The sequence below is a fragment of the Embiotoca jacksoni genome, unplaced genomic scaffold (genome assembly GCF_022577435.1).
Source record: "Embiotoca jacksoni isolate LCO1_2020_lvr unplaced genomic scaffold, fEmbJac1.0.p SCAF_22, whole genome shotgun sequence".
NCBI lineage: Eukaryota > Metazoa > Chordata > Actinopteri > Embiotocidae > Embiotoca > Embiotoca jacksoni.
Window position 1 is genome coordinate 9,841,944 of NW_027185363.1, and position 25,341 is coordinate 9,867,284.

The 25,341-nt window shown below is 40.8% G+C and overlaps 6 protein-coding genes across 8 annotated transcripts; 4 read left to right on the plus strand and 2 right to left on the minus strand.

Annotated features, from left to right (window-relative positions):
- Window positions 1-1,885: 1,885 nt before the first annotated feature.
- cdcp2 (CUB domain containing protein 2) lies at window positions 1,886-6,521 on the plus strand. The gene is made up of 6 exons (XM_069157857.1): window positions 1,886-1,952; window positions 2,187-2,534; window positions 3,051-3,392; window positions 4,854-5,207; window positions 5,854-6,032; window positions 6,174-6,521. Exons 1-6 carry the CDS (start codon window positions 1,886-1,888, stop codon window positions 6,477-6,479), a joined length of 1,596 nt encoding a protein of 531 aa, XP_069013958.1. The 3' UTR covers window positions 6,480-6,521.
- A 258-nt stretch (window positions 6,522-6,779) lies between these two features.
- tceanc2 (transcription elongation factor A (SII) N-terminal and central domain containing 2) lies at window positions 6,780-9,915 on the minus strand. Its single transcript, XM_069157859.1, has 4 exons — window positions 9,650-9,915; window positions 9,422-9,563; window positions 7,914-8,107; window positions 6,780-7,074 (listed from the first exon to the last, which is right to left on the minus strand). Exons 1-4 carry the CDS (start codon window positions 9,746-9,748, stop codon window positions 6,886-6,888), a joined length of 624 nt encoding a protein of 207 aa, XP_069013960.1. The 5' UTR covers window positions 9,749-9,915; the 3' UTR covers window positions 6,780-6,885.
- Window positions 9,916-10,567: 652 nt separating this feature from the next.
- tmem59 (transmembrane protein 59) lies at window positions 10,568-14,433 on the plus strand. Its single transcript, XM_069157862.1, has 8 exons — window positions 10,568-10,777; window positions 11,019-11,124; window positions 11,340-11,434; window positions 11,553-11,705; window positions 11,830-11,902; window positions 12,850-12,973; window positions 13,111-13,228; window positions 13,858-14,433. The coding sequence occupies exons 1-8, from the start codon at window positions 10,622-10,624 to the stop codon at window positions 14,008-14,010; spliced, it is 978 nt and encodes a 325-aa protein (XP_069013963.1). The 5' UTR covers window positions 10,568-10,621; the 3' UTR covers window positions 14,011-14,433.
- A 1,509-nt stretch (window positions 14,434-15,942) lies between these two features.
- lrrc42 (leucine rich repeat containing 42) lies at window positions 15,943-18,243 on the minus strand. 2 transcript variants are annotated; one of them, XM_069157861.1, is made up of 7 exons: window positions 17,563-18,243; window positions 17,322-17,453; window positions 17,114-17,232; window positions 16,915-17,000; window positions 16,719-16,832; window positions 16,484-16,568; window positions 15,943-16,383 (listed from the first exon to the last, which is right to left on the minus strand). In XM_069157861.1, exons 1-7 carry the CDS (start codon window positions 17,949-17,951, stop codon window positions 16,088-16,090), a joined length of 1,221 nt encoding a protein of 406 aa, XP_069013962.1. In that variant the 5' UTR covers window positions 17,952-18,243; the 3' UTR covers window positions 15,943-16,087. The 2 variants fall into 2 exon arrangements, with proteins under 2 accessions (XP_069013962.1, XP_069013961.1); XM_069157860.1 differs by having other exon boundaries at window positions 17,114-17,235.
- Window positions 18,244-18,722: 479 nt separating this feature from the next.
- On the plus strand, window positions 18,723-22,994 carry yipf1 (Yip1 domain family, member 1). Of its 2 annotated transcripts, XM_069157864.1 has the most exons (10): window positions 18,723-18,919; window positions 19,053-19,178; window positions 19,322-19,482; window positions 19,591-19,671; window positions 19,832-19,919; window positions 20,023-20,139; window positions 20,234-20,400; window positions 21,274-21,456; window positions 21,945-22,056; window positions 22,220-22,994. In XM_069157864.1, the coding sequence occupies exons 2-9, from the start codon at window positions 19,145-19,147 to the stop codon at window positions 22,011-22,013; spliced, it is 900 nt and encodes a 299-aa protein (XP_069013965.1). In that variant the 5' UTR covers window positions 18,723-18,919; window positions 19,053-19,144; the 3' UTR covers window positions 22,014-22,056; window positions 22,220-22,994. The 2 variants fall into 2 exon arrangements, with proteins under 2 accessions (XP_069013965.1, XP_069013964.1); XM_069157863.1 differs by having other exon boundaries at window positions 21,945-22,994.
- A 1,181-nt stretch (window positions 22,995-24,175) lies between these two features.
- On the plus strand, window positions 24,176-24,934 carry LOC138203255 (GRIP1-associated protein 1). Its single transcript, XM_069158008.1, has one exon. The coding sequence runs from the start codon at window positions 24,176-24,178 to the stop codon at window positions 24,932-24,934; it is 759 nt and encodes a 252-aa protein (XP_069014109.1).
- Window positions 24,935-25,341: the final 407 nt, after the last annotated feature.

A 25,341-nucleotide genomic window follows, 5' to 3' on the forward strand; every position in this document is an offset into this window, starting at 1 on the left:
AATAGCTGTCAAGTGTCCCCATTCACAACAACAACAACACAAACACACACACACACACACACACAAATTTGGGCACTCTTCACATCTACCATACAGCTAAATTGCCACCCACTTCTGATATTTATTCACAATGGCAATTAATATAACAAATGTAACTCTTAATTTATGTATTATGGACCTAAACCACTGAATTAATCCCCAAGAGGTATCTCAGGTCAAATGGCTGTTATTTGTCTGATTCAAGTTGTCCTTCATTCAACTGTAATTTTCCAACAATTTCAACCTTATTTACTCGCTAATAGGTGATTTAATTTCTCTAAACACATGATATCTTTCTGTAACACATTTCAGCGCTGCCCGGTACCCACATCCTTGAACAATGACAAGCTTTCAGCGAGGACAGAATTAAAATTCAAAGGCAAGGCAGTTCATTTTAGTCCAAGGAACCGCTGTGCGAAAAAACACTTGACTGATTTTAATCACATTCTTATTTATTTCAGCTCGGAGCTCGGCATGACTTTTTAAAAGCCAGTGATGATTTTCACTGTGTTTTCACAGTGTAACAGCACCATCTAGCAGGTGTCTGTCGGTATTAGTGCTGCTCACCGAAGCTCAGGGCTATATTCCCTCTGGAAGCACAGCCTTCACAGCACTGCTGGAATAGCAAACATTTATTTCCAGAATAGGCATTTACTAAGTGTACTTTATCTCCCTGTCTGTTATACACTCCATTGACTCAAGGATTATTGTCAACACGTGTCTGCACTGTTCGGCTATAAGACTGCCAAAACAGAAGGAATGAGTCATGGGAAATGATTGGCATTTGGCAAATACAACAAAATAAATGTCTGAGAGCCACTGCATTATTCTTCTTTTCAGAAACAAACTAGAGAATAAACAAAAATAGCACTAGAAACTCGCATCTTTGCGAGATGACCTTGCTTTTCCACCAAAATGCAGTAACGCCTTCTACATCGCAGTGTTAGTTTTTAATCAATCTTTGAAATTAACATAAGGAATAGTTATACAATTAACTGGGTTTTTTTTTGCATAAAACAATAGAAAAGGTTGAATTTAAATGATCATTAGTGAGTAATGAGCATGTTATGTAAGACTTACTTTTAGTTATAAAACTCTGCTTATTGTGGCACTTATTAGATAAAAATGGGTTTTGTGAGAAAAACACATGATAAACTTATTTGATACTGCATGACTAAGCATTAAAGGTCTACTTATATCACCTAAATTGTGTAGTTACTCTCACGAGGTATAGTTTTCTCCTACTCAAACAAAAGCTGCAGGTGTTAAGTCTCAGTGGTAACAAAACCTGCAGAGACTACCATTATTCTTTGCTTTCATTTTTGTTCATTTTCAAGTACATTAAAATGCAAATGGTTGCTTGAGTTGCTTTTACTCAAGAAAAGCGAGCAGAGTGCCGCTGTTACTTTGTGATACCAATAGTTCTGGGATCCTCTCTTTCTCACGTCTCTCTAATGAAACCATTTGTTTTGGTGACAAAAGTGATCGTCCTCGTCTCTTTCTTCCCGTCTCTTTGTCGAGTCAATTCGCAGCTGTTGTTCAGTGTGTGTGTGTGTGTGTGTGTGTTTTCGAGACCATCATTAAAAATGTATGACATCTCTCTAACCAGTGTCCTGACAAGCCACTCATGCTCATTGGATATCAGTCATTAAAATTTACCGAAGAGGGCAAAGTAAGGCCCGGGTAGGTATCAGGTTCCTCGTTCGAGGCTGTGGATGAATTTTTCAAAGTCCTATTACACGAGGCACCACCGCTGTGTGAAGGCTGTGCACGCTGACATTGCCGTTGTGTGTCTCTGCCGGCGTTGTAGCCGAGGTGTGACAAAAGCCGAATCAACAATACCAACATGAGTCTCAGGGTGGCTGTACTGATTCATTTACTTCTGCTTGTTGACAAGGCTGATTCTAAAAAAGGTGAGTTGCCATTTGTTATCTTGATGGAGCAATGTTTAAATTTCATGGGAGTGCTTTGTCTCACAGGTGCTGTTACACACAGAGACTGTGTTCAATGTCAGTCGGTAATACACTTTCATAGGTTTTATATCAAGAGCGCTAGAAAATGTCAAAGAAAATAAGTCACAGTTGAGCCATAACCTTTAGTCTGTACCCTTTTTCTCTGAGCTGAAATGAAATGTTTCAAATTCGAAGGTGTCAAATGCGGAGGGATCCTCTCTGCTCCATCTGGCAATATCTCCAGTCCAAACTTCCCCGGCATGTATCCCTACAACATCGACTGCTCCTGGCTGATTGTGGTGGCCGAGGGCTCCTCCGTCCTCCTCACGTTCTATCACTTTGAGCTGGAGTACCACAGCAACTGTGCTTACGACTACATCAAAATCTACAACGGCATATCCGAGGACGAGGGGAACCTCCTTGGGACATTCTGTGGTGACATCTCCCCACCTCAGTTCACCTCCTCCTGGAATGTCATGTCCATCATCTTCCATTCAGACCGCCACGTGGCCCACGGGGGCTTCAGTGTTGGCTACCGAAAAGGTAACTCGTTACAGTTAATGCAATAATGGCAGGGATCAGTCGGCTAACTGCCCCAAAACTTCAGTTGATTTAGTCTGGCCATAACTCGAGGTGTTTAGCTACAACTTTTTTTGACCTTAACCCCCACCATAACATTATATTAAAACAAGGCTAAGAGGCATGCCGGGGGGCTTTGGGATGCTGTGTTTGTGAAGCACATCTGACAGTCATCAGCCTCACAATGATAATGCTAGCTGATGTTTAGCAGGGTGTAATATTTACCATGTTTATCATCTAAGCTTGGCATGTTAGCGTACTGGCATGGCAGTCATTTAGCTATATGTTGCAATCTAAATTGAAGTGGTCAACCCCAAAGCCATTCCATTAGCGAGGCTAAAAATGAGCTTGTTTGCAAAGATGTATACATTTCTGACACTCTGACCGAAGTAACAGCGTTACAAATTGTGGTCCACTAATTGTTCTCAAACAGAAAAGGAAACGTAAGGTACATCTGACTTTGTCTCCTGTCCTCTCCAGATATGTGCGGTGGAGTCCTGACTGGATTATCAGGCATAATCTCCAGTCCAGGCTACCCTCAGGAGTACAGCAACAATGCAGACTGCTCTTGGGCCATCCACGTGTCCAACATGAGCGTGGTCACATTGGTCTTCTTGGACTTCCAGCTGGAAAACAACGAGGGGTGTAATTTTGACTTTGTGGCCATGTTTGACGGCCCAACAGTGACCCACCGGCACCTTGGCAAATACTGTGGGACAGACAAACCCCCCAACTTAGTCACCACCTCCAACCAGCTTCTGGTGGTCTTTAAGTCTGACTTCAACATCGGGGGACGGGGATTCAAGGCTTACTATTACTCAGGTAAGAAAGATTTGGTTTGGAAGTCTTCACACCAATTATGATAAGTGGTTTTGGTTTTGGTTCCCCCTGACTGTCCATGTTTTTAGTGCAATTGCAGGAACTGAAAGTGAAAAAAGGACTAGTTATTAACAATGTGGCAAACTATTACACGAGTCACAAAAATTCAATGCGCTCACAAAGTGAGCTAAATTTAGAAAGCCAAGAAATAATCTGCAGTAAAGAACTTCACATCTCCAGAACAATATAGAAATGTTGTTGAAAACTTGGGATTTCAGAAATACGTAGCAATGGTTAGGTTGAAGTTACAGTCGAAAAGGAATAAAAAGTACATACATCATACTGGAAAGTTTGAAAGAAGTCATACAAAGGATCCAGCATGAAAACAAAAACCCTGTCAATAAATTAAATTTGTAGAATCCTTTCAGCTCTAACACAAAGCAGCATCTGTCACAGAACTGGGGCAGAGCAGAGCTCGTCACCTGCCTCCCACCAGCACAAATGTGAAAGTCCTTGAGTGGTTTCGCCAAAAGAAGCCCAGACTTGAATCCAAATGAAACTCTGCTGAATAACTTTGACAGCTGCTCACGGACTGCCACCATTTGACCTTGTTGATCATAAACCACCTGCTGAAGAGGATGACAAATCCTGAAACACAGCTGGAAAAAGATGGTACACCTACCTATTGAAATAAAAAAATAACAATATCTGTTCATATTTGAAAAAAAATTATATTTTCCTTCTAATTAATTTTGAAAACAGACTCTGAGACCAATTCCACAGAGTTCAATATATCCTAAAATCTATTAAAATATCGAGGTTTTAAAGGAATAGTTCAATATTTCAGGAAATATGCTTGCTGGTTTCTTTACTGAAAATTTACACAAGGTCCAATACCCTCAATGTCTGTTAACTTGATATGTAGCTGGAGTCAGCAGTTGATTATTTAGCTTACAGTTAAATATAAAGACTGGAAACAGAGGGAAACAGCTAGCCTGGCTCTTTACAAAGGAAATATCACTGGCTTCCCAGTATGTTTAAAGCTCATTAATTCATATTATGCCTTTTATGTTTATTCCAAACAAAAATTAAACAGTCCGTTTTCCAATTTTCAATTTCTTGGCCAGGCCTGTTGACAGGATATTGTTTGCCATTTTTCCAATTTTTACTCGCAGCAAAGCCAACTGGCTGCTGGCTTGTTTTATATCAAACACATAAATATGAGAGTGGTATTAATCTGCCCAATTTACTCTAAAAAATGTTAACTATCCCTATAAACTGTGAAGGAGTTATGTTTTCCTCCCATACAGTTAAATTAAATACCTTCTATAAACATAAACTTTTACATTCATGAGACTCACTTGTTTTAAATACAGGATGAATCATCCTAAAAAGCCAATAATAAAATGAACACACTGTAGTAAGAGGATAAAGATGACTATTTGATCCACTGCACTTCAAAAGGGGAATGCCAGCAGGTCATGTCGGCTGTAAGTGGCAACTTCTGCAGCCCACATTTCCCCAGCATCTACCCGAACAACATCAACTGCCACTGGAGCATCACTCTCGGAGCCGGATACCGCATCAAACTCTACTTCCCCGTCATGGACCTGGAGGACCGCAACAGCCTATCAGACGAGTGCGACTACGACTCTGTGGCAGTTTTCGACGGTGACAGCCAGACGGACACCCTGCTGGGACGCTGGTGCGGCCGGGAGCAGCCCACTTCCCTCATCTCAAGGGGCAACAAGTTGCTGGTGGTCCTCAGCACAGACAGAAACCGAGCTCACAGAGGGTTCACGGCCTCTTATCTTGGAGGTAAATGTTTCTTTGTAGAGGCATCTGATTCATTTCCAGGATGAAAAGCTGCCTTCGCATCACAACCTTGTGTCATGTTCAGGGTGACCAGATCCCAACAAACCAAATGTGGGGAAAAGAGTGCGTTTGTGACGGACAATGTGGGACACACAGCTTAAAAACACACAGCACACTATGCAGGTTACAGGTTAGGCCTCCAGCATGCGAAGGACTAAACTAATATATTGTATTTAAATGCAACTTTTCCAACTCCCACACCGAGTACAGGAAGCACAAAGGAATTTAACATTTCACAGTAATGTCACGAGGAATGTATTTGTTGTAGCTGCATTTGCAGATTTGAGGAAAATGTCTGTCCTGCAGGGTTCACTTTGGAAAACTAGAGCCAATTGAAGATGTGGGACATTTTCTCAATATATGGGACACAAGACAAGGGATAAAAATGCTGTGCAGTCAGACATAAAATGGAACACCTTTTCACCCTTATCATCTCGGGAGTGTTAATTCTTCTTATCCTATGGGGACTGGAGGTTTAAGACATGCACCGTTAAAAGCAAAATGTTTGTCTCTGCAAACAACAAGATCCAACGTCATTTTCATGCTGCTCTTACAAAGTGTGAAATGTCTTTTTCCCCTTGAATCCAAGTGGTGCCTGTGAACGTGAGCTGCACGAGATCAGAATTCACCATCCTGATACTGCAGCAGTCTTTACCCCAGCTGGACCGCGAGAACATCTACCTGGGAAACCCCTCCTGTACCGCGCAGTTGACGGCCACCTCCTACAAGATACTCGCTCAGTTCGTCAACTGTGGCACTGCCAGCCAGGTGACGGTAACAACAGCCTCACTTACTGGTACTCCACGATAGGCAACGATTTACCGTACTTCAGCTGTAAAAGACAGTGATTTGTGTCAGACGTTTGGTGACTTTGCTTCTATTAACACTGTAACTAACGATCCCCTCCAGAAACATCGGAACATCACCATGCTCGTAAACAAACTCTACATTGATTTCTCTGACGGGAAGCAGGAAAATGTGCAAGAATATAAGGTGCAGTGCGATGCCCTGCGGAAGATAGCATCAGTGTCCATCATGTCTGCGGAGGATCGGCGTCTGGAGGAGCAGGCCCAGCAGACTGACAATCACAGTGACGGCGACGCCGGGCCGTCGCATTCTGAGCCTCATGATTTGAGTGACATTGTCTTTATCGGCATTTGTGTTCTGGCTGTCATTCTCATGGTAATAGCTATTGTTTGGCTGGTGCTTCTTTAGTAATATACATGTACAGTATATACAGTGTATGTATGGTCTTATCTGTCAAAAAGAGGACTCTTAACGCTAAGGCTGTCTTATTTTAAATTTCATTTTGTATAAAAAAAAAAATGTTCAGCGACAGTATAAAAACAGAGCAGCGATTGACAAGAACACACATTTCCTTTACAAAAGGAAAAGTGTCATTATCACCACCGATATTCTTTAAAAATGATTCATATGCAGTTAAAAACAGTGTAAGGTTAGCAATGTGCCACAAAATGAAAAATTATTTTGTATCTTTACAGAAAATCAAGAAAATAATTTAAAAAAAAATTTAATCAAATGTGTATGCGTTAAAAGAAACTTCACATATCGCATGCACTAAAACCGTCACTATGCAGTCCGAGGCCTTATTTAGCTGTAGTTACTTTTTGTATTTGGAAACCAGCTGTTCGACTGAGATTGCGTTGTCCTTCACTTGAGTTCTGATGTCAGGGTTGTGTTTGAAGGCAAACACCAGCGCTCGAACAGTCCGTCTGTATGAACCGCTCACTAACCGGCAGCTCTGGTGAAACACTTCCCTCTCGATGTTGTCGATGAGACCAGAATCCTCCTGTAGGTCCAGTAAGAAAATAACAAGGAAACACAAAGTCAGTTCATTTATTGATAGAAAATTAATTAATAAGTAAATATTTTGATAATCGATTCATTGTTTTATCGAGAAAAAAAACGCAAGAATTCTGCTTCCAGCTTCTTAAATGTGAATATTTCCTGGTTCTTTTAGTCGTACATGATAAAAACAATAAACTGAATATCACTGAACTGTTGGTAGTGACAAAAAAAAAATGACATTTTAGACCGCAGCTCGAGCTTCGGGAAACACGGGTTAACACAAGTGAACAATAATAATATAATTTTAATAATGAAAATAATCATTATTGGCACCCCCCACAAAAATTATACGTATGAAGGAAGAAGGAATAGATAGTAAACAAATAGCTGCAAGTTAAACTGCGCAACCACACACTCAGTTTAAAAAGATGTTGTCAGTGGAGTTTCGGAAAAAAAACTATGTTGAATAACAAGAGGGAAAAAAGTCCATTTTTTTATGTTTTGTTTTGTGAAAAAATTGCATAAATTCAAATAAAAAGTGCTGGAAAGTGATCATGTATGCTGAATTTTCAATGCATTGTATTTTCAATGGACAGAATAAATTCAGAATTTTAATTCGTGTGAATCTGATGTGATTTTATCTGCGATGCTATCAAAAAGAACATACATAAGCTTTTATATATTCATACAATTGACCGTCTCTAAACTGTCGCTTCTAAATGAATTTCTATTTCTACAAGTGCCACATAAATACAATGGAAAATACAAACTGCAGATGGGATGGACAGAAATAGCAGAACACGACGGCCCCTTTCCACTGTGATGCTCTCTCTCTCTCACCTTGACCTCCAGGGCTTCAGACATAAGTCTTCTGGCGTTGCTCCGGAGTCCTTCAGATTGTTTGTCCAAGCGCACTTCAATAGACGGCTTATTGGAATTCTCCTCAATGAACGTCCTCCACTCGGTGTACACCTTTGCTGCCATTGAACTCACCTCAGGGTCCAGGTGCTTTCGCAGTTTGTTGACAGTGTGACCTAAGGAGAGAGATGCTTTCATTACATGTTGACCCAATTTGAATACGGTGAGTTTGATGAAAGGCCTGGTGTTTCTGAGGTCAGAGCAGTGTTATTGCCGGTTTGTACTTTTGCGTTATAACGCCGCTGTAAAAATGCAGCGCAAGTCGAACTGACCTCTGAACTCTTGTGAGAGTTTGAATGGACTTGGTTCTGCAATTTGTGTTACAGGGAAACATTTTTTTTTTTACTTTTCAGGACAACATGTGTTTATGCTTTCATTAGTCCACAAAGTGATGTATCAGCAAAAAGCAAACTGTAAAAAACATCTAAACATTAAGTAGGGCCGGGCAACAGCCAAATTAAATATCTCGATAATTTTGACCAAGTATCTTGATATTACAACTATTTTGTCGATATGACTATTGGTGCTTAAAAAATATTTAAACACGATTTTTGTTACATAATCATCAGTAATGTGGATATAATGACTGAGTGGGTAAAGGCGAATAACATAACAGCAAGAACAGTCTCGTAAGTTTAGAAAAGGACATCACTTTACTGTAAAGGTCTTTACACACGACGGGTGTTTTTATTGTGTGATGAATTTGCAGGTCAATAGATTTTTTTTTTTTCAAATTATTATTTTAGTCATGAGTACTTTCACACAAAACATGCATGGCAAAAAAAAAATACTTTTTTTAATTTGAAAGGTCAATTTTTATGAGCTTTTGCACTCCGAGTATCAGCATCAACCAATCACATTGTTTGAAAGTGGTAAAGATGCGACACCACAAACTCCTCCGTGACAATGTTGATTGTTTGCGTCTCCAGCGACTCCGTGTTAAAGGGCACAAAAATGAGCAAAAGTAAGACAGCGATCTCAAGGACAATGCAGAGAGTGGCATCGCTGAACGACTGGTCTGTCAGGACTGCGAGGAGTTGATGTAGTTTATTTCTGGAGCGGAGCAGAACAGGTTTGGTTGATGTACCAAAAATCTCCTCTTCTTTTGTTACATGGCCAAAAGAGATTCATTACTGGATGATGATGATGATGATGAATCCATCATTTCTCTGAAGGATGAGCTGATATGAATCTGTTCAAACCTTCAAACAAAATTTCCCCACTGTGGGATTAATAAAGTCTAAATCATTTTTATTTTTTTTTAACAGATTGTAAAGCCTTAATGCAGCCTTTAAAAACCAGGACAATACACCACCTATGCCGTATCGCGATATTACGATATTCAAGATCCAAGACGACATCTGGTCTCATATCATGATATCGATATATGAATATAATCCCCAGGCCTGACGTGAAGGTTTCTTCTGTACCTATTTTGGTGGACTTGAGCACCTCCCTGGATGGGATCTTCTTGCTCAGCTCCGTCAGGGCAGTCAGCAGGTTGTCTTTGCGCTGCTCGGGCAGCTCCAGCACGGACTTGTAGCGCATGATGTCCTCAATCACGACCACCCTCTTCAAACAAACAAACACAAAAGCACAACACCCCCTCAGTAAATCGGACTTCTCCTCTTCCGTCTCCTGAACGCCCGGTAACTCACCCGGAGGGATTCAATCGTAGTTTGTCTGTAAACCTTTTCGTCGCTCTTGGGTTTTTTAGGCGCTTCGCCTTTGGTGGGCCGCACTAGAAACTTGTCCATAACTCAAGCCAGCATTTTGAAATTCAACAGATTTAAACACATTGCTGGCTTGGATCAAGTCATTCCTCTCTACTCTGGTAATTATAGCTGCCTCTAGTCTAGAGCAAGGCAACTGGGACAACTCATCCGTTTGGTGAAGCCAACAGCATCTGGACGGCTACGGTGAATACCACTGTCTGGTGTTGCCTTTAGGTACGGTGGGAATATGGAGGCACCAGTACGCTGGTACAAAATTAAAAAGCAGAAAATTACTATAATATCATTTTAAAAACCCACTCTATTATTACGATGTAATTTCATTATTGTTGTTTACCACTGTTTTAATTAATTGAATGTAATGTAATTTAGCTTTTTTTTTTTTTTTTTTTGCCTGCAGGCAACAACTGTAGATAAATGTATTTGAATAACTTGTCTACAAATGTTCTTACTGAGTTAAATTCAGCTTTACATCTCCCTCTTGAGAAACATGGGGAGAAAAAAAAATCATTGGTGTTCAGGAAACTAGCAGCCTTCATTGGTACAAATTATGTAAATTATAATAAAATCCAGTCATTCATATATAACTTCTACAAGCATTCGTATGGATGTGCAAAAAAATATTGTTTAATCCGTTAAATAAAAATAATCTGTTGCTGCTGACATGAGACGAATAGATGTGGAACATTTGCACATGCTTTCGGCAACTCATTTTTAACATAATATAATGTATTTATTAGAAACAAATCTCGGAGTTTGCTTTACGCGGTAACTTTAAACGCAGCAAAACGTTCAGGGATAAAGCCTCGCGAGAAGCGGTGATTTCGCGATAACTCAACGCGATTAAGGCGAACGAGGAAGAGGAGCGTGTTGTTTGTTTAGATTTTCGCAGACAAAATGGGAGCTCTCTCCTCCTTCGCCTGTACTTTAGGACTCTCCGTCCTCCTCGCGGGCACATTGGCATCTTCAGATGTGTTTGACAGCGTTTTGGGAAACACGGCGTCTTGTCACAAGTCATGTGAAATGACATACAGTTTGCACACGTATCCTCGGGTGAGTAAGCTGACGTTTTGGTAACCGAGCGAAGCAAAAAAAAAAAAAAAAAAAAAAAAAAAAAAAAAAAAATGTGGCCCTGTGCACTCAATTGTGTTCCCTTTTTGTTTGGAGAAGTATTGTTTGTGAAGGACAGCTGGTTAAAGTCGAAAATGCGTCGTTTTCCTCGGATGCCGCTGCTGGCTGGTCGAGGTGTTGTTCAACTGGTCCTGTGGTTTGTTTGTTTGTTTGTTTTTTCCAGGAGGAGGAACTCTACGCCTGTCAGAGAGGCTGCCGTCTGTTCTCCATTTGTCAGTTTGTTCGTGACATTGACGACTTGAATCAGACCAAATCCGAGTGTGAATCAAGTAAGACGCACACCGACCCACCCCCCTCCTCCTCCTCCTCCTCCTCCACATTTAATTGACCCCTGCAAGCCTCGAGGCTGAGGCTTGTTATCTGTGTAATTACCTCCAATCCAGTCATAACAGTTTATACGCAGGCGTCTGGAAACCTGTTCGTCTCCTGACCTATAATCCCGTTTTACCATCTGTTACCTCTCTCCACCTCCAAACCTTCGCAGCCTGTCGCGAAGCCTACGTCCAATGTGATGAGCAGTATGCATGCAACCTGGGCTGTCAGAATCAGCTTCCGTTTGCTGAGCAGCGCCAGGAGCAGGTATGTCACCGTCTGTATGGGCACACACACACACACACACACACACACAGGCCTCTCAAGAAAGAGCAATGTGCTCAGGGATGTGGGGGTTTTTTTTGTGTTTTTTTTCTTTCTTCAGTTGGAGGCCATGATGCCCAGGATTCACCTTCTGCACCCCCTGACTCTGGTCCGAGGGTTTTGGGAAGATGTAATGAGTCAGGCTCAAAGCTTTATTACCTCCACGTGGACGTTCTACCTCCAGGCTGATGACGGCAAAGTTGTCATTTTCCAGGTACGCCACCGAGTAAAGGGGACGCCGGGTGATCTGGGCTGGCAACGCAACACGGTGCCTTGCTGTTATTGTGCAAATGCACGCCATTAAAAAAAAAATCCAAATTCTTTCTCCTTTTTAACAGACTGAACCACAGATCAAGTTTTTCTCCCAGTTTGAGCTGGAAAGTGAAGTTAAAGAGGAGCCACAGAGGAGCTGTAAGCTGCCCACTCAGTTTTTTTTTTTTTTTTTTAATTAAAGTCCACTTGAAGGACAAAGGTCGTGACAATCTGCTCTACTTTTAATTGTCAGGAGGGAAAAAAAACAAAAGAAAACAACCAGGAATTTAGCCTTACGGCTGTTTCTTGTATAGGTGTGCTAATTATTTGATTTGCTGAGTTAACAGCAATTTTGATAATTGATTTAATTGTTTTAAGTAATTTCTTTTTAGCATAAAAGGCTGAAATGTTCTGCTTCTTTTAGTCCCCCCCCCACGATAATAAGCTAAATATCTCTTCATTATGGGCTGTTCGTGAGGACAACACAAGACATTTTAGGCCGCACCTTTTTCGTTGACATTTTTCAGCATTTTCGGACATCTTAAAGACCAAACAACTAATGGATTAATCTAGAAAAAAAAAAAAATCAACAGATTAATCAATAATGAAATAAATTATTAATTGCAGCGCTAGTATAATCAGAATCTGATACACTGCGTTCCTCCATGCCACAGGCTTCCTCTGAGGAAGTCTCACCTTGAAGGTATTCATAGCGTTGTACATGAATGTTTATATGTAAAGTGACAGAAATAGTAAATCATAGAATGAAAAAAAGAGAGTTTGAGAGAGAGAGAGAGAGTCACACCCTGAGCCCTTCTCACACAAGTATGGCTGACTTCTTGAAATGTCAAGCGGATGTGAAATGAATGGAGTGTATAGATTGCCGTGCAATAGAAAGCATTGAGGGACAAACGAACACATTGTCGGTTTCGGCCTCGTCGTGTATTAGAAAAATATGAAGGAACGTCTGACTTATCTTTTGAAAATAAGCGCCTGCATCTGCGTTGTATTTCTACCACGATCAATAAGTCATAATACAACAATGGAAATAAACAGTTGTGTGTGTGTGTATATGTCAAGTACCTTTTTTCGTTCTCCTTTTCTAGTCCCCGGGCTGGGCAGCCCAGTTTACAAAGAATACCATCGCACTTTAATTCAGCAGAGGGACAGAGACATGACTGGGGACCGCAGCTTGGATGATGACTACAACCTCTTCAGCTGTCTCTCCAGGTGGGTTCACAAAAGCCCCGTCGACACTGTCAGGAAAGTTTGACTGCTTCGCTTATAAAAAAGCACGACATTGTCAACACAAAGGATTTAGTCCCAGTGGAGCCACACAAGCTCAGTATTTGTACTTTTCTCCTCAGGAATCCTTGGCTGCCGGGATGGATCCTAACAACAACTCTGATCCTGTCCATCATGGTCCTGATCTGGATCTGCTGTGCCACTGTGGCTACCGCTGTGGACCAGTATGTACCCGCCGAGGTGAGTTCCATGCTTTCTTTTCTTTTCATGATTCACGACCGATCCATCGACGATTGGTAAACACACAAGCTCAGTCTCGGCATGTCCGCTATGTTTAATTTCAGGGTACTGCCGTTCTGTTTTTATACGCCTTATGGTTCATTGATTTGAATGCATAATTGCTCGTAATGTGTGTGTGTGTGTGTGTGTGTATGTGACCTGAGGAGTTAGAAGAGCTCAACATTATGGGAAATGTGAATTTCTTATCTGTAGGGTAGCTGAAACGAGCAGCGTTTTAGCTCGGCGTAAGGACTGGCTTTAATCCTGAGTTAAATGAGAAGATTAATCCTGCATTCACATCCGTGTAGTAACTCGGAAGATGCAGTCACCAGCTGGTTGGCATAGTTTAGCACAAACACTGTGGAAAGGTAACAAAATCAGCCTACCAGCGCCTCTAAAGCTCACGAAGACACTACAGCTTGTTAATTTAATCTTTCGAAAAAGCACGTTTTGTAGGGAAAAAAATGCCAGACGACGATTTGTTTTGTCTGAAAGAAGGGATTTCCTGGAGACTCATTTCTTTTTACACTTTTTTTTTTTTTTTTGTACAGATTAAACTGAGACAACAATATTTTCTTTTCTCCTTTCAGAAACTGAGCATCTATGGTGACAGGGATTACATGAAAGAACAGAAACTGACTCCATACCCAGTATCCTCCCTGCTGATCATCACCTCCAAAGGGCCGGAGGAAGAGGCCGGGCCGCTCCCCTCCAAAGTGGACCTGGGCCAGTCACACATTTAGAAGCCAAAGCTGTAGCACAGAAGGGATCTCCTCCTCCTCCTTTATTAATAATTTCTAGTCGATTTTTATCCTCTGGTTTAAGAACCGTGCTGCTTGTGGTCTTAACAGGACTTGCAGAACATTTTGTATTTGCTGATCTAATGTCTCCTCTCCACCTGAAGCTTCTGAACTTGGGAGTGAAATAAGATATTTTTCTGTATATTGGTATAACTGAGGCATTATAGTGTAGTGACGACGGTACAAGTCAAATAAGTTTTTGGGCTTTTCTTTTCTTTTTTTTTTTCCCCTTGCAATTTTGGTGTGTGTACTAGCTCTCTGTTGATGTGCTTATTTTATTGAAAATTTGAATGAACTCTTTGTGACTTGAAGTGATACAGGTTTCACCCAAACCCTCAAACGTTTTAGTAAAATAGGTTGTGCTGACATCTGCAGACTCACCGTGTTTGTTCTCACGTTTCTACTGCGCCGATATCCAGACGATATTAAATTTTACAGTAAAATTCTTCACTCCTTTTCTTAACGCATAGCGAACGTACATGCAGCAAGTCTTTCCTGCTTCACTGTTGTCTGTTCTCATAATGATGAATCAGAATTAAATACAAAAGAGTGAAGCTGCTTGCGTTGCGTGTGACTTTTTTTTTTTTTTTTTTCCAACCATTATGCTGTTGCTACCGTTGGGCTCCACCAGTAAACAAATCTGTTTCAACACAAGAATGCAGCTGTGGAGGATTTAATTAATCGGTGCAATAGTTTCCAAATGGACAGATTCTTTGGACTCTTGCTTGAAATCAATCGCCTATATGGTTGCGTTTAAGTCAACCTTCCCTACAACACATTTAGTGTTCAGTTTGTGCAACACTGAAGGTCCTAGTTACATCTCCGGCATTACGTTCGCAGCGAGCACAGTGCTTCCTTTGTTTTAACACGTTATCATGAACGTGCGAATCTCTTGTGACCATTTATTGGGCAAATTGTTTCAACTTGCATTCATTTGACTTTTTTTTTTCCATACTAATCCTGCAAACAATCTTTGATTTTGATGAAAATTAAAGAATAGCACTCGCCTCCTGTGTGATGACAGTGACTGAATAATCACTGATCTCTGTAATGAACCATCACACAACTTCTTTACAGTTGCACAATAATCTCGGGGCGGCACACGGCTACCCTATGTTATCGTATTATTTTAACAAAATGTGGTCATTACTCCATGTAACTGTTGCCTACCCCATTTTTCTAGCTACACGGAGACTGAATTAAACTAGGAAGTCCTATTTACCCTCTGGGCCTAGTTGCTTCCTCTCCGTGCTGCATGTGCAGTTTTTCTGCGTTCCAGTCCTACCCGGCCTCCAGGTTTGCCGTGTGATAATTCGATTTTAAGGGGGAACCGCACAGATTTTACACATCAAAGTGTGTCTACGGGTCTCGGGGAGTACTGCTGCATTCATGTGAAAAAAGTTGTACAAAGCCTTTTTGTAGCTTTGGAGGAAGGTGTGCACAGTCTCACAAATTGCCTCAAGTGACGGAACTTAAAAGTTCGAAAATGGAAAAAAAAAAAAATTGGGGGTTGTGGAATTGAAGTGGGTTTACCAGACCTCTGCAAGCCTGCTCATCATCTCCGCTTCAAAGCGGACGATTTAATAGCTTCTGCCGACATAACAAACTCTCGAATCGGTCTGCGGTTGAGTGCTTGGATAATCTATAGGCACCAGGTTTTTAATGTGTGAACAGAAAGTTTGCACAGGGGCCTTCAATACGGGGCCCCAAGATTAGGGAGTAAAAATGTTAAACACATTAGCATTAAACTAACTGACCCCCTGGAAAAATGAAACTTCTAGGGCCCCGCGAAAGTTGTCTGCTTTGCCTCCTCTAAAAGTCTACACATATGTGCTAGGTTGTGTTTCCAAACCACAAAAAGGCAAAAGACAAATAAAAAAAATAAAAATTTTTACTTATAAAAATATATCAACAATGACACGTTAAGGCAAGAAAAAAATTTTTTTTTTAGTTGGCCAGTGTGACTCGTCTTTGAAGCTACTTGTATATGAACATGTGGAACATTACCCGGACGCACGTCTTAATAGCTGTTCAACAAGTCGATGTCCTCCGCCGAAAAACCCGAAGAGGAAGCACGTTTTGTTGGAGGACTCGGATGTGGAGTGTCGCACTTTTCTGACTGATGCTTCCTTTTCTTTGTGTCATGCCAGGGAGTCTTCGCTTGATGATTTGTCGTCGTAGGATTTTGTGTCTCTTTCACGTGACTGTTTGCTGCAGGTCTGCAGAAATGCAGTCTCTCCGTCTCGGCCTCTTCCGCGTTCTGACAAATCAGGGGTACCGCATTCAGTACCTCTCTGACAAACTTTTGCCTGCCAACTACAGAAAATAAAACACTTTTAAAACTGCACTGTGCGAGGGAATCATTTCTTCAGCGTTCTTTAAATAGCCCATTGCAATGTAAATGGAGTTAACTCACAAAAGCGAAGCGCTGACGTTCTCGATTCTTCAATTTTCTTCTGCTTTGGCATTTGTGAGCTATTTGTTTCCCACTGATTTACAACCTGAAAATAAGTAAAGCATGCGTTTACGAGATGTCAAATAGTGAGTGGCACATGATCGTAGCCCTTTTTTTTTTTTTTTACAAAAACACAGCCTATTTGAAAGAAAACGTATGAATTTCTATTAATTTATCAGCGTCTGAAAGCGTTTACCTGCTCCGCCCAGCCTTCTGTTTTACACCTCGAGTGATCAAAGCTATCCAGTGGTTTCTCAGAATAAATGAGCCCCAACAGGTCCTGAATCTTGGTCTTCAATCCGGTGCCAAGCTGGAGGGAACAAATGCCATTTAATTGTCGGGCTCACAAGAAGCAGCAGCCGAGTGTTCCACACATCCTATTACTGTCTCACCTTCATCCTGGTCCCAGATACATCGAGCTTCACAAGTTTTGGGAGGCATGTGAGGTACTTGAGAGCGCTCTCTGAGATGGGGTTGTCTGTATCAGAAAGATCAACAATTTAATTGTAGACATCAGCTGGTGGACGGAATTGTTTGTGCCACCACTACGATATGGAAGCAGCTAATCTTTTTTTTTTTTTGGTAACTAACAGGAAACATCAAGGAGCTGAAGACAGTCCAGTCCCTTCCGCATCATCCGGACAGGTGCAGTCAATCTTTGCAGGCCAGCATCTGACAGACCGTTGCCACCAATAGAAAGCTGAAATAGGCTGCTAAAGAAGAAAGGCAGAAGTGTTAAGAGACATCTTTGACTAAATTGTTCACGTCAAGGTCTTGGGGAGACTGGGAAAAGCATCACCATGCCAACGAGGGGGATGTCAGGTGCTGGAAGAGCTCATGACTGTCTCCCAGTTTGCAGCCAAACAAATCCAGAGACTTCAAACTGTGAAAGGTTTTTATGTCGTCCAGCCTCTCGTGCAAGAGAGGAAACCTGTAGAGGGAAAGGAAATGATGCTGTTTATGGTAAAAAAAATATATATATATATTTTTTTAAAAATCCAACGAAAAACAGAGTTAGTGGCAGTTGCAGCATAACCTACCTATTTCGTAGACAGAGTGATTCAAGCACCATCTGGCCATATGCATCGCTGAACAACTGCATGGCTTTTGGAGAAATGTCTGGGTTTAAAAATACGCGATTCTCCTCTGCTGCTACAAAAAGCCTGTCGCCTATCTGCTCAGGGAAGCCGACCAGGGAGTCCACGTGGTGAATGTTGTCAGCCACAAACAACAGGGCGATGTCGAAGAGAGATTTTGAGGTGTACCTCAGGCTTCCCTCTTCGTTGTAGGTGAAAATGAAATGCTCCTTTCTCAGCACGAACGGGTTTGTCCTTCTGCACGATGACACCGGCTTCGGCTGCGCCAGGACAATGTCACTGACCTGACGAAGGTTGCCTCTTTCTCGGACATAAACGGCGCTATTGTCCATAGTGAAGTCGCCCTTTTTTTTTTTTTTTTTTTCTCCTTAAAAAAAGATGAAAGTGAACTTAACTTTTAGTTAGCTAACCGGAAGCATAACATAAATTCAAAGAAGCTCACCGGCTAGCCAATGAATAGGGTCATCGACTTCATTAAAAAAAAAAAAACTCAACAAAGATGATCCTTTAAAGTTTGATAAATTTTTTTTATCATATGCTACCTTTTCTCTTCACGGTCCGTATTTTACGCCAATTTCTTTACGGGCTTGCGTGTACTTTTGCAAGCGTGTCGCGTCCCTTTCAGTAGCCCGCAGCGCCCCGGCACCCGAGTTGCAGGTTTAAGTTTTCTAACTTCAAACTAAAAGTCCATTAATAATAGATGCTTGTTTCAAGATCCTATTTTACTCACCCGAAGTCGTCCGAAACAGCAAGAATTTCACGTAAAATAGCTTGTACGCGAATCATAATTAACCCCTCTTGACACCATCAAATGTATGTTAATTTTTTTTTGGAAAATTAAACCTTTACTTTGAAAATGAATAATCACAGGAAGAAACTCTTGTTTAGGTGACAGGGCGGTCGGTATTTATTTCCTAGGAAGGCGAAGGTATGGTCCGCCCTACTCTACCTCTGATTGGCTCATCATGATAACGTTACGCCACCTCTAACCAATCATCACCCCTCATTCCTCGACTTAATCGCGAAGGCAAGCAAGAACCAGCCAATCAGTGGCGGCTCAAGCCTTCACCGTCCTAGGTTAAAAAAAAAAAAAGAATACCGCTTCGTCTTCCAACGCTAAACGTAGCTGACAGTAGATAAATTACTTTTGGAGGATAATTTGTTAAACATACATTATTGCATAAATAACAGGAACTATACACTGAATTTTCAAACACGACCGATACTTTGTTTTTGTGTGTTTTTTTTTTACAAGTCCTAATGTCAGATGGTGAATGGCTGAGTAGTGGAGTTTTTCCAGGTGAGAACTTGGTAGCTAACTTAGCTAACTCATAACATTGTGTATGATCCCTGTATCGTCCGTAGTTTACAACACGTTAAATCAATTTCCGGGGAAGCGCAGGCTCAACAAGTTGTGGTTGTTTCTTTACCAGGTTTCTGATTAAGTTGTTGCCTTTGCGCAACATTAATTCACCGATAAAACACTTTGAGACAAACGTCGTCACTGAGAAGTGAATACGTGTAAATGGCGTCGACGAACGATCCGTTTCAATTTCAGGGTGAGTGTCCTGCACAGCCTTTTGTGCATTTTGTATAGGAATGTGCTGGTTTGTCTTCATTGGCCGTCTGTAACCGCATTTTTTTTTTTCTTCTGAGAACTTAATTGGCATTTGTCCATTCATCCCACACACCATTACATTAGAATTTGAGGAAGCTGACAGCCTGTCGGAGGCCAACAGAGATGCGACGACCATCAGCATTGAAGATGAAGACGTGAAGCCTCAGAAGCAAAGAACTGGCTTCACTGCAGATGATGTTGATGATGATGATGAAGACCGGCTTGGCACTGATGACAAAGCAGAGGTCAGGACGAGATTAGTGCCGAGGAACTCGTTAAACTAGTGTGAAATATTCTTCTGATTCAATTTTGTTTTTCTCATATTTTTAATTTTTTTTTTTTTTCAATTAAAGCTTCTCTCTGGGGAAAAGAAAAATATCTCTTTCTGGACGTTTGATTACTACCAAAGGTTTTTTGATGTGGAGACCCACCATGTAAGTGTATTTCCTTATCTTGTGACTTTTTTTTTTTTTTTTTTTTTTTTTTTTTTTTTTTTACCACTTTGATAACTTGTAATATAGAATAGAAAGACTTCAGAACAAATGCGGTTTTTGATTGGCTGATATGTGTAATAGTTTCTGAAATGTCTTTTAGGTGAAAGAAAGAATTGTCGGATCAATGCTGCCGTGGCCTGGAAAGAACTTTGTTCATGTCTACCTTCGCAGAAATCCCGATCTTTACGGTCAGCTCTTTTGGATCGACAACTTTATAGTATTTTTCAAAAATGCTGGGAATCCAACGAGCGGGCAAATTCAAATTGTATTGCTTGATATTTCTGCTTTCAGGACCGTTCTGGATTTGCACCACACTTGTTTTTGCCACTGCCATAAGTGGAAATATTTCCAAATTTTTGGTGGAATTTGGCAACCCGAAATATAAGTATACTCAAGAATTCCAAAAAGGTAAGTGCCATTAATCTTTGAATGTCACCTGCGATGCATGTGAGACAGAAACATCCATTTCACTCTTCATCTTTGAATTCCTTCTGTTTTCCAGTGACCGTAGCTGCGATGACAATCTTCGCCTACGCTTGGTTGGTGCCTCTCGCCCTCTGGGGTTTGCTGCTCTGGCGAAACAACAAGACCATGAACCTGGTATCATACTCCTTCATGGAGATCGTCTGTGTGTACGGATATTCCCTTTCAATTTACATACCTGCAGTGGTAAGAATTGGAATTTTTGATTTCAAAATAACAGCAGTATCGACATGACATTCACACAGATTTTTTTTTTTTTTTTTATATACGCTGCAGACTGTGCCTTTACATAGTATCTTTACATCCAGCTTCATAAGCGTAGAATATTTGACATTTAGGAATGAGACAGATGAATTGAAAAGCTACTCCGAACAATTTATAGGTTGCATATTGTATAAAATCAGATTTCTGTTTCTTTTTAGATTATAAAGCAGGTCTATGTGCTGTCTAGATACTGAGTGGCCATGCTGTCACAGAGCTAGCAAACTACAAGACTGAAGAAAACCTGTGATTGGCCTGGTGATGCGTCACTCAGACAAAAGTCAGCCAATCAGAAGAGGGGATCATTGATATCAATGCACCTTTATGACGCAGACGTAAAACAGCCTTTTCCTGGTAGTTTCACAGAAAAGCTAAGGAGAGGAGATGTAAAACTATATTGAGATGGCTTTTGTTACTTAAAGCAACAAAAATATCTTCTTTTGGATTATTAATAAAAAAAAATGGAAAAGTGTGAAATATGGGACCTTTTTAAGGATGGCTTCTCAGCAGCATATAATTGGCATCAAAATACAACTAAAAACAATATTACGACAAGAGACATCATTTCAGCTCAGAAACCACAACGTGACATTGTTGAAAACAATAATACAATGTCAGTTTAATGCAAAACGCAGTGTTGAGTGATAGCATTTAATACTAAATATTGTTGCCTATTATCACAATGTAATGCGGCGGTTATACGTTCTTGTAAATCTTGGTGATCAACAGCATTTAAGACGTTTGTAGCATTTCCATAAAAAGGCATATTCTGTAATCCTCTGTTGTTTCCTCAATAAGGTTCTGTGGATTCTCCCGTTTGAGTGGCTGAGGTGGAGCTCCGTCCTGGTGGCGCTTTGCCTCTCTGGCTCGGTCCTGGTGATGACTTTCTGGCCCGCAGTCAGGGACGACCACCCCAAAGTTATCATCACGGTCATGTCGGCCATCGTGTTGCTCAACGTCCTGCTGGCTGTCGTTTGTAAGGTAATTCGCTGCTCGCATTTGATGCGCTTATTTAACTTGATCACAAATTTAGAGGTATGGAAAATAAATCTGTTCGGAATAAGATACAGCATTCATTGTCCCGGCTTTGGCACGTTGCGTCCGCACCGATCCAGGTGGTTCGTTCTGCGTGTCCGTCTTGGTGTAGATAACAATGATTGAGTCTCTCTCATTTGTCGTCGGTGATGTCGAAATGGCCAAGCTTTCGACCCGGCTCGCACCTGCCAGTCACAAGACCGCACTGACATTTTTTGCGTGTCTCCCGCTGCGTGTTTCTGGGTATCATATGTCTCGTCACATTCATGTAATTAGTCGACAAAGTGAGCCCGCGTCTGAAGGCTGACTAAGATGAATGGTTTGCAGGAATGCTGTATTCTATTCTGTGAAACTGGACATTTGCTGCACGCTAACTCACTTCTTTTCAGAGTTACTTTGACACTATTTTATTTATTTTTCTATTCTTTTTTCAGACTCACTTCTTTTACAAAGCAGAACAAGCACTACTAGTTGACAGTTCCCTTCCAACTGTGGCGCCCTGACCAAGGCACCATCTTCCACATGAAAGCCTTCCATTGTCTGAAGGTAAACAATGGTGACACAGAAGGTTCTTAAGCCGTGGTGCCTTGGTACAAATGCACTAAATAACCTGATACCTGTAAATTATATTCCTCCACCATGTACTTCCTTATAGTTGTTTTTGTATTTACACTTAGCTGTGTCGAGAATGAAGTCTTTTCCACTTCAGTTGCAGGTCGACATCGTTGCCCTATATTCGTTGCTTCGGCTCCAGCGTGCGTCTTTTTGACCTGCTGGAGTTGGAACATCTGACACCGGACTTCCTGTACATGATTTCTCCTTCCCAAAGCAAGTGTTATTCTTTTTCTTAAATTGGAGGTTCTCCTGTTTCCTTATTAGAGAGAATCGGGTTGCTTTGGTGGTGGAGTCATGGGACGTCTGGATTTCACCAGCACTCGGACATTCTGGCTTAGCACCTTCAAAATCCATTGTGTGTGCTCGTTTCAGCTGCGAGACCTCTGAAAATGTACACTGGTGCCAAGTATGTTATTTCTAATGGGATGGGTTCTAAACTACCTTTAAAAATAAATGGGGTATGGTTTTACACCGCACACAAGAGCTCTTTTAGTATGGTAGATTTATGTTGTAGCTCTTGTGTTAAAATATTTAGATTACCAGTTTGTGCATTAATGGGTGTGGCATCAACGGTTTTTTGTATATGCATTTTTTTTTATGTACCTAAAGTGGGAACCGGCTAGCGATCTGTATAGGTGTTGGTAAGATATTAAAGGATTAGACTTAAGTACACATAATGTGTTTTCCTCCAATATCACTCTAAGTGACTGCAACTAATGCCAAAGACACATCTAATGTTTTCGAGGGGTTGTGTAACTATTTTTGTAATTTTGTTTTTGTTATGATTATTACAAATTACATTTGATAAAATGTATGTTTCATTGGGGGAAAAAAAATAAAAAAAATTGTTATTATGGGTTGCACTTTTATTATTGAAATCATTCATTTATTATAGATTCCATTTTCATGACAATAATCCATTTACAGTCCACCCAGAACCTTTTGAACAGATTATTTTCAAGGTGGCGTCACATTCATTAAAGAAAGAATTTAAAAATTTTTAGGAAACATGCCTATCTATTTCTCATAATTTTTACATCCGAGGATTGAATAAAAAAAAATGTCTTTGCTAAATAAAAATCTGAAATCCACATCAAACTCGATGCAAAAAAAATATCAATAGAAATTTACTAAAATTTTATGTGGATTCAGTGTTTGTCATGTGTGAAAACAATGTGTCTACCTAAAAAGTCCAAATACAAATGTCTACTGACTGGATAGTTGCTTAAGAATAAATATTTGAAATACTGGTTAATTTTTATTCACATCTTTTTCTTCGTGTAAAACCTCCAAGGTTTTTAAATCGGACAACCTCAAATCACCCCAGCTCCCACACGTGTCGGCAACGTGACCCTTTTCCAGCAGCTCCTGACGGCATTAAAGTGCTGCCAGACCACTTCAACAGTTGGACATTTTAAATATTTAAGGGCGAGATCGTAACTAATAGGTATAACTTCAACATTTCAAAGAGTGCGTCTAACTCCAAAAGTGAACATTTGGCTGCCGCCGCTGTTTTTCCAACTCATCCATCTAGTCTGTCGTGTGGTCGAGCAAACTGATAGAATCTACTGTGTCACCGTTTGGATGCACAGATCACCCGCAGTGGAAAATCTTAACATATGAACTGACCGCACGCAAGGCAGACTGTCTGTGGTCAGCGCTTCACACGCAAGGAACCCACCTGAAGACCGTGTTTAATATTGCCATTGAATAACAAGGGCAAAGTTTTTAGATTAATTAACAAAATAGAAAAAAGAAATTGTGTCACTTGAAGCGTCAACAGGATGGTGGCGCCCTAATTAATGGTCATTCTAGCCTCAGCTTTGAGTTACACAGGAGCTGCCTGTCAAACAGATAACCCTGTTAGTGGAATGTCACCTGCTTCAGTCTCAGGCACGCAGGCAGCTGCTCGTGCTTGTGGATTTATCAACACGCACTCGAGGACTATTTGAATTGCTTAAAAATAGTAAGATTTTTTTTTTTTTTTTTTTTAAAGGAAATGGCTTTTTAATTTTTCTTTACATTGTTGACTTGGACACCTTTTTTCAGGATGGCCTCCTCGAATGGCAAAGGTGAAAAAGTGTCCAAATTTGAGACGTTGAAACTTTTGGAGAAATGCAGAAAGGAAAGAGACGACGCCATGCATAGAGAAATTGTCCTCAGAGAGAAACTCAGACAGTACGAGTCAAAGATGCGTTCAACTGAGGCTGTGAAACAGAAACTGAAGACCTTGACTGTGGACAACAAAGGGCTGAGGAAACAAGTCAAGGTTCTGCGTACTGAAATTGGACTTGAGTGCGACCCAAAGTTCAATGGACAGTCCACCAGGGACGTTATCAATGACTTGCATGAAAAGGAGCGGGAGTGCAGCTACCTGGTAGAGAAGGCTGGTAAACTCAGTCTGACCATTGATGACCTAGCATCAGAGCTGGCAAACACGGTCACCTCCAAAACACTGTTGGAGGATCAAGTGCAGTCATTAAAGCAAAATCTCAAGGATATGACAAATAATCAGCGCCGTCTACTGAAGCTGTGGGAAGACAAGAAGGTGCAGAGGGAGCAGCTTGCCCTCCCTGCAATTACCCAGAAGCCTGGACATAAACCTTTCATCCATAAAGCAGTTCAAACTGAAATGTCCATCAGTGGATCCCAAAAGCTTCCGGTCAACGCTTTTGAGACCAAGTCATTTTCTCAGGACAAGGACAAAAAGACTGTTTTGGATGAACACAGTTTTCCAACTTACGGAAATGGCTACCATCATGACAACAAAACTTACATGCATGATGAAACTAAAGGAATTCAAAATTGACATGATTCACAGACAGACAGGACGAACACTCTGCAGAGAACATAAAGCAGAGACTTAACAAATAATTATTTGACTATATGTTTAATATACCTGTAATTGACAGACTATAAGTAAAATGAGATACAATTTTAACATTGTAAAGTTGATTTATGGCTTGTCTTGGTGCCTTGTGTAATTTCATCTTGTGATAATGTTTTGTTATGAGTAATGTAAGAGTCAAATGTAACATTTTTTATTTTTTTTATTTTATTTTTTAGATCTGTTGAAGTCAACCTCAAAGGAAAGCATTTTTAAGTTAATGTTTGCGAGCTAGTGAAGTTTAACCAAGTTTACATGAGCCAGAAAATTTCAAATAAATCCATGCTGATGTGAAACGCTGGCAGCAGGCAGTACGATGGACAGCTTTT